An 18,511-nucleotide genomic window follows, 5' to 3' on the forward strand; every position below is an offset into this window, starting at 1 on the left:
TAAATTACATGTTAACTTTATTCTGCGGGTCGGTACGATTCCGGCGATACCTAATTTATAGCACTTTTTTTATGTTTTACAACTTTTTGCACAATAAAATTATTATTTTTTCTGTCGCCATGTTGTGAGAAACGTAACTTTTTAATTTTTTCCTCGACTGAGCTGAGCTGACTGAGGGCTTGTTTTTTGCAAGATGGGCTATAGTTTTTATACGCACCATTTTTGGATAAATGCGACTTTTTGATCACTTTTTATTTCAATTTCTGTAGGGTAAAGTGACCAAAAAAACAGAAATTCTGGCATTATTTTTTAATTATTTTTTTTTTATGCCGTTCACCGCATGGAATAAATAACACAATAATTTTATAGTTTAGGCCGTTACGGTCGCGGCGATACCAAATATGTATGGTTTATTAATTTTTTTCAATAATAAAGGACTTAAAAGTGAAAAAGCTGAAAAAGGGCAATTGTGTTTTATTTTATTACTTAAAACTTTTATTATATTTTTTACAACTCCTTTTTTTTTTACACTTTACTTTACTCCCACTAGGGGACTTGAAGGTCCAACTGTCAGATTTTTTTTCTAACACATTGCACTAGTAGTGCAATGTATTAGATCTGTCAGTCATTCACTGACAGCAAGCCGATTAGGCTTCACCTCCGAGCAGGGCCTAATCGGCTTCTGTAATGGCAAACAGGAGGCCATTGTTAGGGCATGTTCACACGATTAACAGAAAACGTCTGAAAATACGGAGCTGTTTTCAGATGTTTTTCGAGCAACTCTCGTTTTTCACTGACTTTTTTGGAGCGGTTTTCAATAGTCTATGAAAAACTGCTCCAAAAAACGTCCCAAGAAGTATCCTGCACTTCTTTTGACGAGCCGTAAAATGAAGACTCGTGGGAACAGAACACTGTAAAACCCATTGAAAGCAATGGGCAGATGTTTGTAAGCGTATTAGGGGCGTTTGTTCAGGCGTAATTCGAGGCGTATGATTTATAGATCTGTGGGAAAGGATCTCAAGGCAAGTTTGATGATCCCACTGTTTATGTGACTACCCGTGTAATCCGTGATATACCGCAGTTTCAGCTGTAACTCATGATAGGTAGATTCCCAAATCTAATGGCCACTATACTAGGTTAGGAAGGGATAGGAGGATCCGAGTTTTCACCTTCAGAGGATATCGGTTCCCATAGGGATAGAATAGTTGGATGCAGTATTTTGTCAAAAAGAGGGGAACTGTCTGAGTAATAAATCTAATAGATATTAGATTTATATTGTATTAATATTATAAAATATCTGCATTATATTCAGAGATATAATATATGTTTTAAGATTCTCTTAAGACATGGCATTCTTGATGTTCTTGAAGGGATTCTAGGAGGAGGAATCTTGTTGCCAAATATACAATGTGTATGTTCACTTCTATATAAGGTATCATCTGATTGGTTAATGTGTGTTAAGTGAAAGCATGAACCTATAAATAAAGGCTCCGTCCACAGCCATTTTAGATTTCTGTACATCAAACCATTGTATGTGCAATCTCTCCCGATCGGTAATTTTTGTAAATCTGAATGAATCCTGGACAAATTCTATTATGGAGAAAAAGAACTCAAGAGTGATGGAGTTTAATCCCACAATACACACACACATACATACATACATACATACACATATATATATATATATATATATATCTCGCAGTACTCCAATGGGTTGATGTCAAACAAAAATGTGGTTTATTGCTCCATGTTTCAAAGGATAAGCTACGTTTCAGTCCTCTCACAGGACCTTTTTCAAGATGAAGTGACATGTGAAAAGCACCATGTAACAAACAGTTATTGCATAAAGTGTATATAAAAATTCTGTGTTACAAAACAGCGAGTTTAACCCCTTCAGGACTGAGCCTGTTTTGGCCTTCAGGACGAAGCCGATTTTTTAAATCTGACATGTGTCACTTTATGTGGTAATAACTCCGGAATGCTTTTACCTATCCAAGCGATTCTGAGATTGTTTTCTCGTGACACATTGGACTTTATGTTACTTGCAAAATTTGCCCGATAGATTCAGTATTTAATTGTGAAAAACACCAAAATTTAGCGAAAAATTGCAAAAATTAGCATTTTTCTAAATTTAAATGTATCTGCTTGTAAAACCGATAGTAATACCACACAAAATAGTTACTAGTTAACATTTCCCATATGTCTACTTTATGTTTGCATAGTTTTTTGAACATTCTTTTATTTTCTAGGACGTTACAAGGCTTATAAGTTTAGCAGCGATTTCTCATATTTTCAAGAAAATTTCAAAAGGCGATTTTTACAAGGACAAGTTCAGTTCTGAAGTGGCTTTGAGAGTCTTATATATTAGAAAGTCCCCATAAATCACCCCATTTTGAAAACTGCACCCCTCAAAGTATTCAAAACAGCATTCAGAAAGTGTATTAACCCTTTAGGCGTTTCACAGGAATTAAAGCAAAGTAGAGGTGAAAGTTACAAATTTCATTTTTTTTATACAAAATTCATTTGTAATACATTTTTTTCTGTACCACAGAAGGGTTTTCCCAAGAAATTTAACTTATTATTTATTGCCCAGATTCTGCAGTTTTTAGAAATACCCCACATGTGGCCCTAGTGCGGTCATGGACTGAAACACCGGCCTCAGAAGCAAAGGAGCACCTAGTGGATTTTGGGGCCTCCTTTTTTTAGCATATATTTTAGGTACCATGTCAGGTTTGAAGAGGTCTTGTGGGGCCAAAACAATAAAGACCCCCAAAAGTGACCTCATTTTGGAAACTACACCCCTCAGGGAATTTATCTAGGGGTATAGTTAGAATTTTGAAACCACAGTTTTTTTGCTAAATTTATTTGAATTAGTTTGTGAAGATGAAAATCTACTTTTTTTCTGAAAAAACTTAGAAATTTTTAATTTTTTCAAGGTATAAAAGAGAAAAAACACCCCAACATATGCAAAGCAATTTCTCCTGATTATAGCAATACCCCATATGTGGTAATAAACTGCTGTTTGGACCCACAGCAGGACTCAGAAGGAAAGGAGCACGATTTGGATTTTGAAATTCTGATTTTGCTGGAATGGTTTTCAGTGCCATGTCGCGTTTGAAATGCACTGGAGGGAACAAAATAGTGGAAACCCCCGGAAAGTGACCCCATTTTGGAAACTACACCTCTCAAGGAATTTTTCTAGGGGTAAAGTTAGCATTTTGACCCCACGGTTGTTTTGCTGAATTCATTGGAATTATTCTGTAAAGGTAAAAATCGACTTTTTTTCTGAAAAAAGGTAGCCATTTTAAATTTTTACAAGGAATAAAGGAGAAAAAGCACCCCAACATTTGTAAAACAATTTCTCCCGATTACGGAAATATGGCATATGTGGTAATACACTGCTGTTTGGACCCACAGCAGGGCTTAGAAGGGAAGGAGCGCTATTTGGCTTTTGGAGCTCAAATTTAGCTGAAATGGTTTTTGGGTGCCATGTCGCATTTGCAAAGCCCCTGAGAGGCCAAAACAGGGGAAACCTCCCAAAAGTGGAAATTACACCACTTAAAGAATCTATCTAGGGATATAGTGGGCATTTAGACCCCACAAGTCTTTTGCAGGATTTATTAGAATTAGGCCGTGAAAATGAATATCGACATTTCTTCCACTAAAATGTTGCATTTTTTTCAATTTCACAAAGGATAAAGGGGGTAAAAGCCGCCCGACATTTGTAAAGCAATTTCTCCCGAGTACGGCAATACCCCACGTGTGGTCATAAATGGTTTTTCATTAGAAAGTAATTAACCCTTTCTGGAGTGATCCATTTTTTTCTTTTCCTTCTTAGTTTTTTCCTCCCCGCGTTCCAAGAGCCACAACTTTTTTATTTTTCAGTCAATAGAGCGGTATGAGGGCTTATTTATTGAGGGACGAGCGGTCGTTTTTATTGGTGCCACTTTTTGGTACATACAACTTTTTGAGCACTTTTTATTACATTTTTAGGTAGAGCCAAGGTGACCAAAATAACAGCGATTCTGCCGTTCTAAATTCTTTATTTTTTACGTGAGACGCTCCATACATCACCCCCCACACTACGACATGCTATGTCGTGGTGCGCGCAGGGGTTAATGCGCAGCGCATGGTGCGGAGTGAAAATTACAATTTTCCACTCATATGCCATTTTAGTGCACTATATGTTATGCCCAGTTTGTGCCACTGAAGACAAATACCTCAAAATATTAACCGGGTTCTCCCGGGTATGGCGATGCCATATCTGTGGACGTAAATTGGTGTTTAGGCACGCTGCAGGGCTCAGAAGGGAGGGACGCCATTTGGCTTTTGGGGCGCAGAGTTTGCTTGGTAGTTGTTCTGTTTGGGGTTTTACTGGTGTTTCAGTTTATAATGTGGGGGCATATGTTATCTGTGCGGAATACATCAGGGTACATGTTATCTGTGCGGGGTACATCAGGGTACATGTTATCTGTGCGGAGTACATCAGGGTACATGTTATCTGTGTGGGGTACATCAGGGTATAATAAGAGGGTATAATAATGCAATAAATAAATAATAATCCGCAGATATGTGGCCGGTGTCGCACTTATAAATGGTGCCCGATCTTATCTGCTTTTGGAACACTGCACATTTTGCATCGCCATATTCTGAGAGCCAGAACGGTTTTATTTTTTCTCCACCGGAGCCGTGTGAGGGTTTATTCTTTGCGGGACAATCTCTAGTTTTCATTGGTACCATTTTGGGGTGCCAGAAATTTTTTTGATCACGTTTTATTCCATTTTTTGGCAAGCAAGGTGACCAAAAACCATCAATTCTGACAATGTTTTTTATTTGTTTTTTTATGGCCTTCACCATGGGCTATAAATTACCATTATACTTTATTCTGCGGGTCGATACGATTACGGCGATACCATATGTATATAATATTTTTATGTTTTGCAGCATTTGTGCAATAAAATCACTTATTTATAAAATAATTTATTTTCTGTGTCACCATATTCTTAGAGCCATAACGTTTTTATTTTTCAGTCAAAAAAGCGGTGTAAGGGCTTGTTTTTTGCGGGACGGGATGTAGTTTGTATTGGTACCATTTTGGCGTACATGCGATTTTTTGATCACTTTTTATTGTATATTTTGGGAGGGTTGGTAACCAAAAAATTGTGATTCGGGCACTGTTTTTCGTTTATTTTTTTTGCGGAGTTCACCGTGCGGGAAAAATAATATTACAGTTTTATAGTTGGGGTCGTTACGAACGCGGCGATACCAAATATGTGTACTTTTTTTAACGTGTTAATTTTTTTCCTATAATAAAAGTCTTATTATAGGAAAAAAAGCATTCTTTGTTTATGTCACTTCTAACTTTGATTTTTACACTTTTTCAAAACATTTTTATTATCTTTTTTTTACTTTTTTTACTTGTCCCACTAGGGGACACTTAGACTGGCAGCTTTGATCGCTGTTAGAACACATTACACTACACACGTAGTGTAATGCATTCCAACTGTCATTGTGACGTGACAGTCACACTGACAGGAAGCATCGGAGGACCGGCCGGAGGCTGATCCTCCGAGGCTTCCGTACATGGCAACCCGGAGGTCATTGTCTGGCCTCTGGTTGCCATGATAAGGATCGCCAGCCCCCGCAAATACATGTGGGGGGCTGCCGATCTGCTGTAAACCTCTTCGATGTGGTGATCGCAATCGACCACCGCATCGAAGGGGTTAATTGCCGATTTCAGCGGCGACAGGCCGCTGATCGGCATCGGGGAGAGCAGGGCTAACACCCTGCACAGTTAACCGCCGCTGCGGTGTAGCGCCGCGCGGCGGTTAACTGTTAAAGCGCGGACATAACTGTACGCCCAGGTGCGCGAAGTTACTGCTCATCTGGACGTACAGTTACGCCAAGGTGCGGCAAGGGGTTAAAGAGGCTCTGTCACCACATTATAAGTGGCCTATATTGTACATGATGTGACGGGCGCTGTAATCTAGATTACAGCAGTGTTTTTTATTTAGAAAAATGATAATTTTTGACGGAGTTATGACCTATTTTAGCTTTATGCTAATGACTTTCTCAATGGACAACTGGGCGTGTTTTACTATATGGCCAAGTGGGCGTTGTGGAGAGAAGTGTATGACGCTGACCAATCAGTGACCAATCAGCGTGATACACTTCTCCCCATTCATTTACACTGCAGATAGCGATATAGCTATATCGTTATCTGCAGCCACATAAACACACTGTAACATTACTGCAGTGTCCTGATAATGAATATACATTACCTCCAGCCAGGACGTGATGTGTATTCAGAATCCTGACCACTTCTGTAGCATCTCTGTGATTTCCTTTCAGTTGCAGAGCAGACAACCCCCCTGCCTCTGTCTCCGTTCCAACACTGAGCAGGATCGTATTACAATGGCGACAGGAGAGTGGAGAGCATGGGGGGGGGGGGGGTTATTAAGGGGGTGCAGGAGAGATGTGATGTCATATTTTGCAGCTAAGTGGAGGGAACCTCGGCCGGCAGCTCTGTAATGCCGCCCCCTCAGACTCTGCAGGATACCGCCTGAGGCCAGAGGCTCAGCTCGCCTCATGGTAGATGCGGCCATGACTTAACTTAACAATCACATATACAGGGTCAGGGCCGTAGCTAGGGGGGCATGAGGCACAACTAAAAGGGAAGGTGGGGGGGCACCAGGGCTGCACCATCCATGACGGCGGCCTGCTGCCTCTCTGGAGGGGACGGTTGCGCCACTGTTACCAGTTGCCATCACCCCCTCCTGCTCTATAGGCGATGAATGGCCGGGTACGTTCCACGCCCGGCCATTCTGCGCCTTTCAACAACTCGCTCGGCGCGATTACTTCTTTGGCGCCACTTGCATCATTGAAAGGCGCTAATTGATAGGGCAAGTCATAGTGCCCTGCCGAATCAGCGCCTTTCATAGACAACTGGCCTGATGACGTCATCGTGCTGCTTGCGTCTATGAAAGGCGCGGAATGGCAGGGCAGAATGACTTGCCCTTTCAATCAGCGCCTCTCAACGACACAAGCGGCCGCCGCTTGCGTCGCTCAACCCCAGCAGACCTGCTTAGAAGAGAGCAAGTCTGCATTGCCACCGGACGGCGCGCGAACAAGATTAAGGTATAGGGGGGGGGGGTTCTATCTACAGGGGCCGACTTTATCTACAGGGAGGGGCTATATACAGGGGTGAGCTATATGTGGAGTACTGTAGGGGGAGCTATATGTGAGGCACTATATACAGGGGTGGGCTATATGTGGAGCACTATTGATAGGGGGAGATATATGCAGGGCACTATGTACAGGTGTGAGCTATATGTTGGACACTATATACAGGAGTGGGCTCTATCTACAAGGGGGGTATATACAGGGTATGCACGGACCTATGTTAATGAATGGGGCCGTTCAGACTGTGAGTGAATTTCACGCAGCGTTTGTGCGCTGCGTGAAACTCATGACATGTCCTATATTTGCTCGTGTTGAAGTCAATGGGTGCGTGCAAATCGCGCATGGCACACGGAAGCACTTTCGGGTGCCGCGCGTGATGTGCGCTGCAGTAGTAAAGACTATGAATGAAAACAGAAAAGCACCATGTGCTTTTCTGTTTGTAAGCATAAAACCAGAGTGTCATCATGATGCCGGCTGAGCGAAAATCACGCAGCCGCACACCATATGCTGCTGACACAGAGCTTTTGCGCGCGCAAAACGCACACGCTCGTGTGAATCCGGCCTTATAGTAATTAACCCCATCATGTTCCTCAGTCATAATAGACAACATTGGGTTAATGTGTGAGGTACATGATGGGGATTACTATTAATGTGAGGCACATGGAGGTTCATAATACCTCGTTCCTCATATTAATAAGTGAAAGAAAGCAGTCTTTATTTTAGAACAGCGTAAACATCATGACGCTATAAATTTGTTACTACAGTTGCGACGATACCGAATATGTGTATATCTTATGTATTGAGACTTATTTTAATGTTTATTGTAAAAAATTTGTATTTATTTTATTTTTTTTAAACTTTAATGTACTGGGGAATAGCGGCGGAGATGGTTTCTCTGATATCCGTTTGAGCGGGGCTGCGGCTGTCTAATACAGCCATTTGCCCACTCCTGACAACAAGTTTGCGCGGTCAGCAAGAAGGGATGCGGCCGGCTCTGCACTAATAAGCGGCACCGCAGGTACTGAAGACAGAACATGGGGGTGTTTTACAGTACGCCCGCCATGTTCTGTCTTCAGTGCCCGCAATCATTAGTGCAGCGCTGGTCACATTACATCATGCTGACCGCGCGCACACACTTGTCAGGACTCAGGAACGGGACAATGGCTGTATAACACAGCCGCAGCCCCGCTCTGACTATGTTCATGGGTTACTATACTTAGCTGTGCGACCGAACAGCTTAATATCAAAATACATGAATTAACGGTAATGAACTGTTTGAGGGTGCACGGTATCAAAACAGTAACGAAATTTTGATACGTCGTGCAAACCTACTCTATGGTGCCTCTCCACAGTACAATGCCCTCAAAGCTGCCTACACATACACTATAATGCCCCTATAGTGCCTCCCCATAAAGTATAAGGCCCCATAGTCGTCCCCCCACAAAGTAGAATGCCCCTATAGTGGCCCAATACAATATAATGCCCCATAGTGCCCCCACACAGTATAATGCCCCCATAGCTGCCCCCACACAGTATAATGCCCCATAAATGCCCCCCACAGTATAATGCCCCTATAGTGGCCCAACACAATATAACACCCCCACACAGTATAATGCCCCCCGCAGTGCCTAATAAAATACTCACCTAACCCCGTTCCCACGACAAATGGAGGAAATCCCTCTGCGGTGTGGCTCAGCGCAGACAAGGTGTGATGACGACACTGCATCGTGCCTGTCTTTACCAAGCTGCTCACGCTCAGTGTTATACCGTGAATGCTGGAGCAGGGAGCCGACCGCTCCATGCTCCAGCACTTGATTCTGCTGTATCTATGTCTTGAGGACTCAGCCACAGCTGAAATCAAGACATGCCCCCACTGGGGGACCGTCCCAGCCCACCATCTATGTGGGCCCGGGGCCACCACCGCCCCCTGCTAGCTACGTCTCTGGAAACATTACTACCACTGAGTGGACACACTATATTTTCATATGCCACTGACAGATTGCTGCTAAAACGTCCTGATCTGCAATACATTCCAGTAAATGAGGTCCCGGGCAATTACTCAGTTTGCCATCCCATAATGCCAGGAGGTTTCATCTTTGTTATACCAAAAACTCGTGGACAGGAGAGTTGGCAGCGACATTTGGATGCCACGCTGTGAGGCAATCACTTTTTCTAACCCAGATGTGTTGATTCCAGCAACCCTCAAGAAATCATCAGAGTTGGAATCCCCAGCTCCAGAAAGAATGAGGAAAGTCAACAGTACCCTAAATATGCCCACAGCGGCGACCAGCTGTACCATTCCCAGTGCCCAGCAGAAACTCCACGAACACGTAGCAATGTGACTGAAGTTTCCCACACTGTGACAGTGAGCGTCAGCCCCACGTGATACTGACACTGAGCGCGGTCCTGAGTCTCGTGAGCGCGCGGCTTCTCCCTGCTCCTGGCCGCTCCGTGACGTCAGGCTCCGCCCAGAGGGCGCGCACCGTCAGTCAGGAAAAGGGGGTGAAGAAGATGGCGGACGTGGAAGATCAGCTGTCCGATGAGGACAAGGTTGGTGTGCGCTGTCGGACAGTCTGTTCGTTATATTATTGTCTTGTGAGTTGCTGTGTAGGTACGGCGGTCGGTCTGCGGGGGCGCTGTCTCGTGTTGTTATAGGCCTCGCTTGAGGCCGGTTACGGGCTGGGTTAGCAGGAGACTTCAGTACTGGCTGACAGCCTTGATCTAGCTCCGGAGTATCAGCCTTCGCTCGGCCCATGCTGCGGCTCGTTTCGTCTTCCTCTGCCAGTGTGCCCGCTCCTTGTACGGCCTTAGCCGAAAATAGGAGCCAGGAGGGTGGAGACCCGGCCACACAGGGTGCCCACAGGATGCGGGTGCAGACAGCGGAGGCTCGGCCCTACATGGCTGTGAAATAGGTCCAGACCGCTCGTCCAGTATAGGATGGCAGGCTGTACCCTGAAAGTTGTTCTTCACCTACCTTCTCCGTCACTGGCAGGAAGTGCCCTGATGACTAGAGTAGTGAACGCTATGTGGAAACATTCTCACGGTTCGCATAGGGCTGTGCCAGGGGAACTTTTAAAGACTTCCTTTCAGCATAACTTCCTCAATGTATTCTTCTCCTGCAGGAGCTGTGGCATAATCTATGCAAAGTGCTGTATTACCTATGGGGCTGGGAGTAGGCGCTTTGTCAAGGTCCTGCAGAACCTGCAACGAGGGTGAACCCAATATACCCAATAATTGGGTATGGCAGAAGTATCCGGGTCGTTCTGAGATCCAAGCGTTTTTAAAATAGTCCGGGACCCTTGCAATACACTAGCCCGCATCGCTGGTAGCCCCCCGGACCCTGTTTGACTAGATTGCAGTAACGTTCCATCCATAGGGGCGTAACGTCAGGTGACCGCGCTGTCCGGTAGCCGCTGTGAATGAAATGCCACAGCTATTGGGTAAGGTGGTCACTTGACATTCTGGGACTATGGCTGCACCGTCACTGTGGTACAGTCCAGTGTTGGGGGGGGGGGGGGGGGGGGTAAAGAACTCAAACATATTTATTTTTAGGTGAAAATGACTGACCAGCCCTTTACTGAAGTGTATAAAGTAATGTCACCCATTAGCCGGACCGGTCACTACTGACTTCTGTTGCCAAGCAACTAGCCAAACTAATTTAGGCAGCTACTTCACAGACAACAAAAACCAATCATTATTCATTAGGGAGACTGAAGTCTTTAACCCCTTAAAGACACAACCTAGTTAGCAGACATTTTTATTTTCATCTTCACATTTTGAGAAACATAACTTATTTTATTTCTCCGACAACGTCAGCCCTATGAGGGCTTATTTATTACAGGATAAGTTGTATTTTCCATTGGTACTATTTTAAGGTACATATAAAGTATCGATCGACTTTTTTAAACTTTTTTTTTTTTTTTATATTCTATGCCAGGAGGACTGCCAACCTATACCTCTGACGGAAGGCTGTTACATCCCACTGTATAGTTATAGAGTGGGATACATTGCCTGAGCCCCGAGGTAAAACACTACCTACGCTGTGTATGGGGAAGCTCCCGACGTTACTGTCCATATATGGACAGTGATGTCATTCGCTTTAAATGTCAGTCACCGACCAGAGCATCGAAAGTACTCCGGCCGGGGGCTCCAGATACTACCTGTACGGCGGCCCTATATTCCCCGCGACTTCAAGAACTTTAAAGCAGCCTGAGTCGCTGTATTACTGGTCAGTGATTAGTAGTTCCGGAGTTAGTCCCGCCCACCTGTCACTGATTGACTGCTTTCTCCTGAAAGTGACTAAAGATTGAGACTGTTTTTAATGGAAAATATCCACTGATCTCAAGGTGGTTTTTTGAAGCTGAAAACTAGGCTTTTTCTTTAATTTGAAGCTTCTCTTGAGGCTTTTTTTTTTTTTTTTTTTTGTAAGCATTTTTTTGTTAATGGAACATCAGTACAGCAGTGTAAAAATACACCATGTTTACAGCACATTTCCTATTAAAATCAACGGGGAAACTGCAGGCTTATTTAAAGTGTATTTTTGGAGCGTAATACGAGCCTTTTACGCTCCAAAATAAGCCATGTGAGCATACCCTTTATACTGTGAATATTGCACATACCCTCCGGGCAGCATAAACATGGTGACAGCGTAGTTGATGCTGTGTTTATAAGAGGATGCCGACTGCAGATGGGTTTTTTTTTCAGTGTACCTGGTTTTTACTACTTATTCCCCCCGTTTGTATCTACATATTTCTAAGTCCACACCCTCCTCCACAATGTTGTGGATTTGTTTTCTTAGGGTAATTTTTGGTTCCTATGAGTGAGTTAGTAATATATCAGAGGAGCAGCAGGGGGTTGGAATTCCCTGCAATTTGCCCATCTGCCCCCTACCTGCTGCTGTATAGGCAGAATGCAGAATACAGACTGCTGTAAGTGGTGCCTATATTCTGATTACGTATTTGTAAGGCAACAAGGAAGCTGAGTTCACCAGTATATTATGACTTACCTTCTGCTTGTTGAGGTAGCAAGTAGTGTACATGCAACTAAACCTTTGCCAGTTGTTCTCCTAAATACAGGTATGAGAGCACACCGTTACTTGTAACTTTCTATATAGTTCGTAACCGGTAATTAAAAAAAAAAAAGTGATAGTCATCAGATGACCTTGGAAGCCTTTAGGCTAGGTTGTCACACTGCGGTTTTGGTGAGATTTTTGCCATTAAGTCATGGAAAAATAATGCGTTTCTGCAGGGATTTCACAAAAAATGCAACTAAACTGCAGTGTGAGAACCCAGCCTCAAGGCCAAATGCACACGATGCGTATTACGCGCGGCAAATCTGCAGCGTAATACAGTACCAGCAAAGTAAATGAGATTTCAGGAAATCTCATCTACACGTTTGTTTTTTTTTTTTTTTCTGCACGTAAACTGACTTGCGGTGCATACTTTAAAATTTGCAACATGTCAATTTAACTTGCGTTTCCTCTTGCGAACGGTATCTGACTAGTTTAAAAAAAAACGCACCTATTTCCGCATCAAAATGTAAAAGCCGCACCGAAAAACATGCACTGTGCGGTTTTTACCTGCAGAACTACCTGCGGTTTTCATGCAGATTTTCTGCACCAAATTCCGCAACGTGCATTTAGCCTAAGGGTACGTTCACACGTCTGAAAATACGGAGCGGTTTAAAGGTGAAAACGGCTCCTGATTTTCAGACTTTTTTTAACAACTCGCGTTTTTTACGGCCGTTTTTGGAGCTGTTTTTCAATGGCCATAAACTCCTCCAAAAAGTCCCAAGAAGTGTCGTGCACTTCTTTTGACGAGCCGTGATTTTACGCGCTGTATTTTGACAGCGAAGCGTAAAATAAAGGCTCGTGGGAACAGAACATCGTAATTCCCATTGAAAGCAATGGCAGATGTTTGTAGGTGTATTAGGGGCGTTTTTTCAGGCGTAATTTGAGGTGTAAAACGCCTGAACTACGTCTGAAAACACAGCCTGTGAACATGCCCTAAAGGGGTTTTCTGAGTTTTAACTGATTTGTATACCATTAGGAAATTCCATCGATGTGTGATTGGTGGAGGTTTAATTGCTTAGACTGATAACAAGAAGAAAAGGGTCGAGTGCCGTGCCGCTTTCATTTTATTTTGCTCTCTTATCCAGTGGTATTCCAGCACCGCCCCATTCTTAAACCGGTGGGGGTCACAGCGGTCAGATCTTCACTGATCACACTTTAAGTGTCTATTCCTCGGGCAGGGCTTCTCGATCTTTGCTACAGGAGCCTTGCCAGTGATTGAAGTCCATTCTGGAGTTACAAATATTGTTCTGTTTTATATTTCATTTTTATCCAAAACAGTAAAATAAGCACAAAGGAATTGTTATGCTGCTAAAATAGATACTGCAACCAGGGAAAGACCTGTGCGGCAGGAGAGATCGACGTATAATCATTCCTATCAAAGCTGCCTCCCAAACAACTGAGCGGCGCCTCACCATTTGACGAGCGCTGTTGTAGGGATGTGCCTAAAACTTGGAAAACCCCTTTAGACCAGGGTTATAGTTGGTGCAGTCTTCCAAGAATTGCTTCCTGAACAGTCGTGATGTACAAAACATCTAAACTGCTAGAATAAGTAATATAAACAAATACATGAATCATGACTAGAAAGTGAGGGGAAAAATATAGATAGGGTGGCATAGGTGAGAGGCTGGAGATATGAACCAATGAGGTTAGTTAACGTTTTATGTGAGAAGCTGGCAAGCTTCTCGACTCCATCTATTGCAATTACAAAGTTGTGTTCTGAGCCTTTAACACATTCATGCTCTATAGCAGGGGTCTCAAGCACGCGGGCCGCATGCGGCCCACGGGGCTGTCATCTGTGGCCCGCGGGACACAGAGCCGCTAGTATCGGCTCTGCTCCGAGACTCTGGAATTCCCTGACATCGCTGTCCACATATGAACAGCGATGTCTGGGGCTTCCCCAGAGCCGGAGTCCCGGGCAGAGCGCTAGTACAGGCTCTGCTCCGGGACTCTGTGGAATTCCCTGACATCGCTGCCCATATATAGACAGTGTGTCAGGGTCTTCCCCAGAGCGGAGTCCCGGGCAGAGCGCTATTATCGGCTCTGCTCCGGGACTCTGGAAGCCTCTGATATCGCTGTCCATACATCGACAATGATGTCAGGGGCTTCCCCAGAGCAGGAGTCCCAGTGATGTCAGGAGCACAGCTGGAGTCCCAGGAAGAGCCTACTAGCGCTCTGCCCGGGACTCCAGCTCTGGGGTTGCCCCTGACATCTCAGTCCATATATGGACAGTGATGTCAGGAGCAGAGCTGGAATCCCAGGCAGAGTGCCAGAAGCGGCTCTGCTCCGGGACTCCAGCTCTGGGCAAGCCCCTGACATCACTGTGGCAGCATCTGCAGAGGGCACTGTGGCAGCATCTAGGGGTGTGTTGCATTATCCACAGAGGGCACTGTGGCCTTATCTAGGGGTGTGTTGCATTATCCACAGAGGGCGCTGCGGCAGCATCCACAGAGGGCGCTGCGGCATCATCCAAAGAGGGCACTGCGGCACTATCTAAAAAGGGGCTGCCCAATCTTGACATGTGTGCTAACTGAGCCGCCGGACTGTATTTAGCGACACTTAGACTGGAAAGCTGGATTGTTGAAATAAGCCAGTGGAGAAATATATAAAATTTTAAACCTAGCGCTATTATTATAGTAATGTAATATAGTGTTATAGTAGTTGAAATAACTAATTGATTAACAATAATTTTGTATTGTATCAAATTTGAAAGTAATGCGGCCCGTCAACTTCCCATTTTTTCTATATGTGGCCCACTTACCCGGCTGAGTTTGAGACCCCTGCTCTATAGGTTAGCTTTCACAGTGTTTGACCTGTTAGATCAGTAGTTTATCCCCCGGAACTGATCAGACATAAATGCTGTGGCAAGCTCATCCCACTCCCTATGTCTGTGCGGGTTTCTGTATGATACACCCATAGTCGTGACCTGATGCCTTTAATGCCCACCTGAATGAGAGCCATAGGAATTACCAACATTACAGCAATGAAAGATTCACACTCGCAGAAAGCACCTGTAATAAGACATGCAACTTAAAATAGGCTCTCGTACCTAAAAACAGCATAAGGGCTAGTTCACACAGAGTATTTTGGCGCTGCTTTTGATGCGGAAACAGCCAAAAAATGCCCCAAATTGCCCATTGATTTCAATGGGAGACGGAGGCATTTTTTTTTCCGCGAGCGGGAAAAAAACCACTCCCGGGAAAAAGCAACGACCTGTCCTTTCTTGGGGAGTTTCTGTCTCTGACCTCCCATTGACATCAATGAGAGGCAGGGATCAGGTTTTTCACTGCGAATTTAGCGGGCGAGAAACGTGGCAAATGTTCTGATGGCAGGCCAAAATCTGCCTCAAAATTCCTGACAATCAACTTATTTTTCCACCAATGAAGTGATTTGGTTGCTATGGGCAACAATCTAGGACTGCTTTCACTTGCAGGTATAACCTGACCACCCACGGTTAGATCACCATAGGATCCTATGGCGATCTAAGTCTGGTCAGTAGAACTGAGGGAGGCCTGGGTGTTTTGGCTGTTATATGGTTGTTTGAATTGGACCTGTATTATGCATGTGTGCAAGAAGTTTGAAAAAGAAGTTGAAACTTGCTTAAAAATATTTTCTGAACATACTCACCCAGCCATAACCCTAAGGGTATGTGCACACGCTAGCTGGCTTTTACGTCTGAAATTAGACTGTTTTCAGGAGAAAACAGCTGCGCCGTTTCAGACGTAAAAGCTCCTCCTCGCATTATGCGAGGCTTCTTTGACGGCCGAAGAAGTGTCCTGCACTTCTTTGACGAGGCAGTCATTTTACGTGTCGTCGTTTGACAGCTGTCAAGCGACGACGCGTAAATGACAGGTCGTCGACACAGTACGTCGGCAAACCCATTCAAATGAATGGGCAGATGTTTGCCGACGTATTGTAGCCCTATTTTCAGACGTAAAACGAGGCATAACGTTTACGCCTGAAAATAGGTCGTGTGAACCCAGCCTTAGGATGTGTTCACATGTTGTGGGATAATGCACCCTGCCACAATGCAAATTTGTTCAGGAATGGTTGAGAAACACAAGTTCAAGGTGTTGACTTGTCCTCCAAATTCTCCAGATCTCAGTCCAATTGAAAATCTGTGGGATGTGCTGGAAAAACAAGTTTGATCCATAAAGGCCCCACCTCACAAATAAGAGGACCTAAAGGAACTGCTGTTAACGTCTTGTTTGTAGATCCCACAGGACACCTACAGAGGTGTTGTAGAGAGCAGGCCTTGAAGGGTCAGAGCGGTTTTGGTGGCATAAGGTAGACCTATGCAATATTAGGCAGGTGGTTTTAACCCGTTAGTGACCGCCAATACGCCTTTTAACGGCGGCCACTAACGGGCTTTATTCTGATGCATATGCCTTTTTACGGCACTGCATCAGGATAAGTAAATAGAGCAGGGAGCGTCAAATCTCTCAGCTGCTAGAGGCAGCTGGGGGCGTCCCTGATCTGGCGTGTGAGATCGATATAAGTATCGATCTTACCCGTTTAACCCCTCAGATGCGGTGCACAATAGCGTGCACCGCATCTGAGTGGTTTTGGAGAGCGGGAGGGAGCTCCCTCTCTCTCCCACCGACACCCGGCGATACGATCGCCGAGTGTATTTGTCTCCAATGGCAGCCGGGGGCCTAATAAAGGCCCCCAGGTCTGCCTGGAGCGAATGCCTGCTAGGTCATGCCGGACAGGCAGTAGTATTGCAGTGTATTATAATAGCGATCGGAGAATCGCATATTATAGTCCCCTAATGGGACTAGTAAAAAAGTTGGATAAAGTTAATTAAAAAAAAAAAATGTGAAAAAAAATTAAAAGCCCACCTTTTCCCCTTACAAAATGCTTTACTATTAAAAAACCAAAATAAAGTAAAAAAGTTACACATTTGGTATCGCCGCGTCCGTAACGACCCCGACTATAAATCGATTACATTATTTGACCCGCACGGTGAACGCCGTAAAAAATGTAATAAAAAAACTATGGAAAAATTGCTGTTTTCTGTGAATCCTGACTTTAAAAAAATGTGTTCAAGAAGTCGCATCTACTCCAAAATGGTACCAATAAAAACTACAAGTCTTCCTGCAAAAAAAAAGCCCTCATACAATCGCATCGGCGAAAAAATAAAAACGTTACGGCTCTTCAAATATGGAGACACAAAAACAAATCATTTTGAAAAAAAAAGCGTTTTTGCTGTGTAAAAGAAGTAAAACATACAAAATCTATACAAATTTGGTATCGTTGCAATCGTAACAACCCGCTGAATAAAGTTATTGTGTTATTTATATCACACGGTAAACGGCGTTGATTTAAGACGCGAAAAAGAGTGGCGAAATTTCAGGTTTTTTTCTATTTCCCCCCCCCCCCCCAAAAAAAAAGTTAATAAAAGTTAATCAATAAATATGTCCCCCAAAATGGTGCTATTAAAAAATACAACTTGTCACGCAAAAAAACAAGACCTTATACAGCTATGTCGACGCAAAAATAAAAAGGTTATAGCTCTTGGAATGCGACGATGGAAAAACATAAAAAATAGCCTGGTCATTAAGGTTTAAAATAGGCTGGTCATTAAGGGGTTAATGTTGTGGCTGTCTGGTGTATATGTAGAGATGTAGTAACTTCATGACGTAAGGTAGGGTCATTCTGTATCGCCATTGTGGAGAAAGAATGTTTGATGAGTAACCATATATTTAGTAGCCAAAGCCGCGGAAGATGTGGTGGTGTTCATTCCGGGACGTTGAAAGATGAAAGATTTAGCCTATAATACATGAAATGAGCAGAAAATGAATTTGCTTGGTCATTGAATGGAGTACACTGGTATTGCAGGTTATTAGTTGAGACCTAAGGGTATGTTCACACGGCCAAATTTCAGACGTATACGAGGCGTATTATGCCTCGTTTTACGTCTGAAAATACGGCTCCAATACGTCGGCAAACATCTGCCGATTCATTTGAATGGGTTTGCCGACGTAATGTGCCGACGACCTGTTATTTACGCGTCGTCGTTTGACAGCTGTCAAACGACGACGCGTAAAAATACAGCCTCGTCAAAAGAAGTGCAGGACACTTCTTTGGACGTTTTTGGAGCTGTTTTCTCATAGACTCCAATGAAAACAGCTCCAAAAACGGACGTAAAAAACGCCGCGAAAAATGCGAGTTGGTAAAAAACCGTCTGAAAAGCAGGGTCTGTTTTCCCTTGAAAACAGCTCTGGATTTTCAGACGTTTTTGTTGACTACGTGTGAACA

General features: G+C 43.9%; 1 protein-coding gene across 1 annotated transcript in view; it reads left to right on the forward strand.

Annotated features, from left to right (window-relative positions):
* Positions 1-9,623: 9,623 nt before the first annotated feature.
* The window catches only part of CAPZA2 (capping actin protein of muscle Z-line subunit alpha 2), a 42,641-nt gene continuing 33,753 nt past the window's right edge, over positions 9,624-18,511 (forward strand). The window contains exon 1 of the mRNA XM_075857123.1: positions 9,624-9,732. Coding sequence (XP_075713238.1) covers positions 9,694-9,732 — 39 coding nt within the window. The 5' untranslated portion in view covers positions 9,624-9,693. The remainder of the gene's footprint in view (positions 9,733-18,511) is intronic.

This window comes from Rhinoderma darwinii, chromosome 3 (assembly GCF_050947455.1).
Source record: "Rhinoderma darwinii isolate aRhiDar2 chromosome 3, aRhiDar2.hap1, whole genome shotgun sequence".
NCBI lineage: Eukaryota > Metazoa > Chordata > Amphibia > Anura > Rhinodermatidae > Rhinoderma > Rhinoderma darwinii.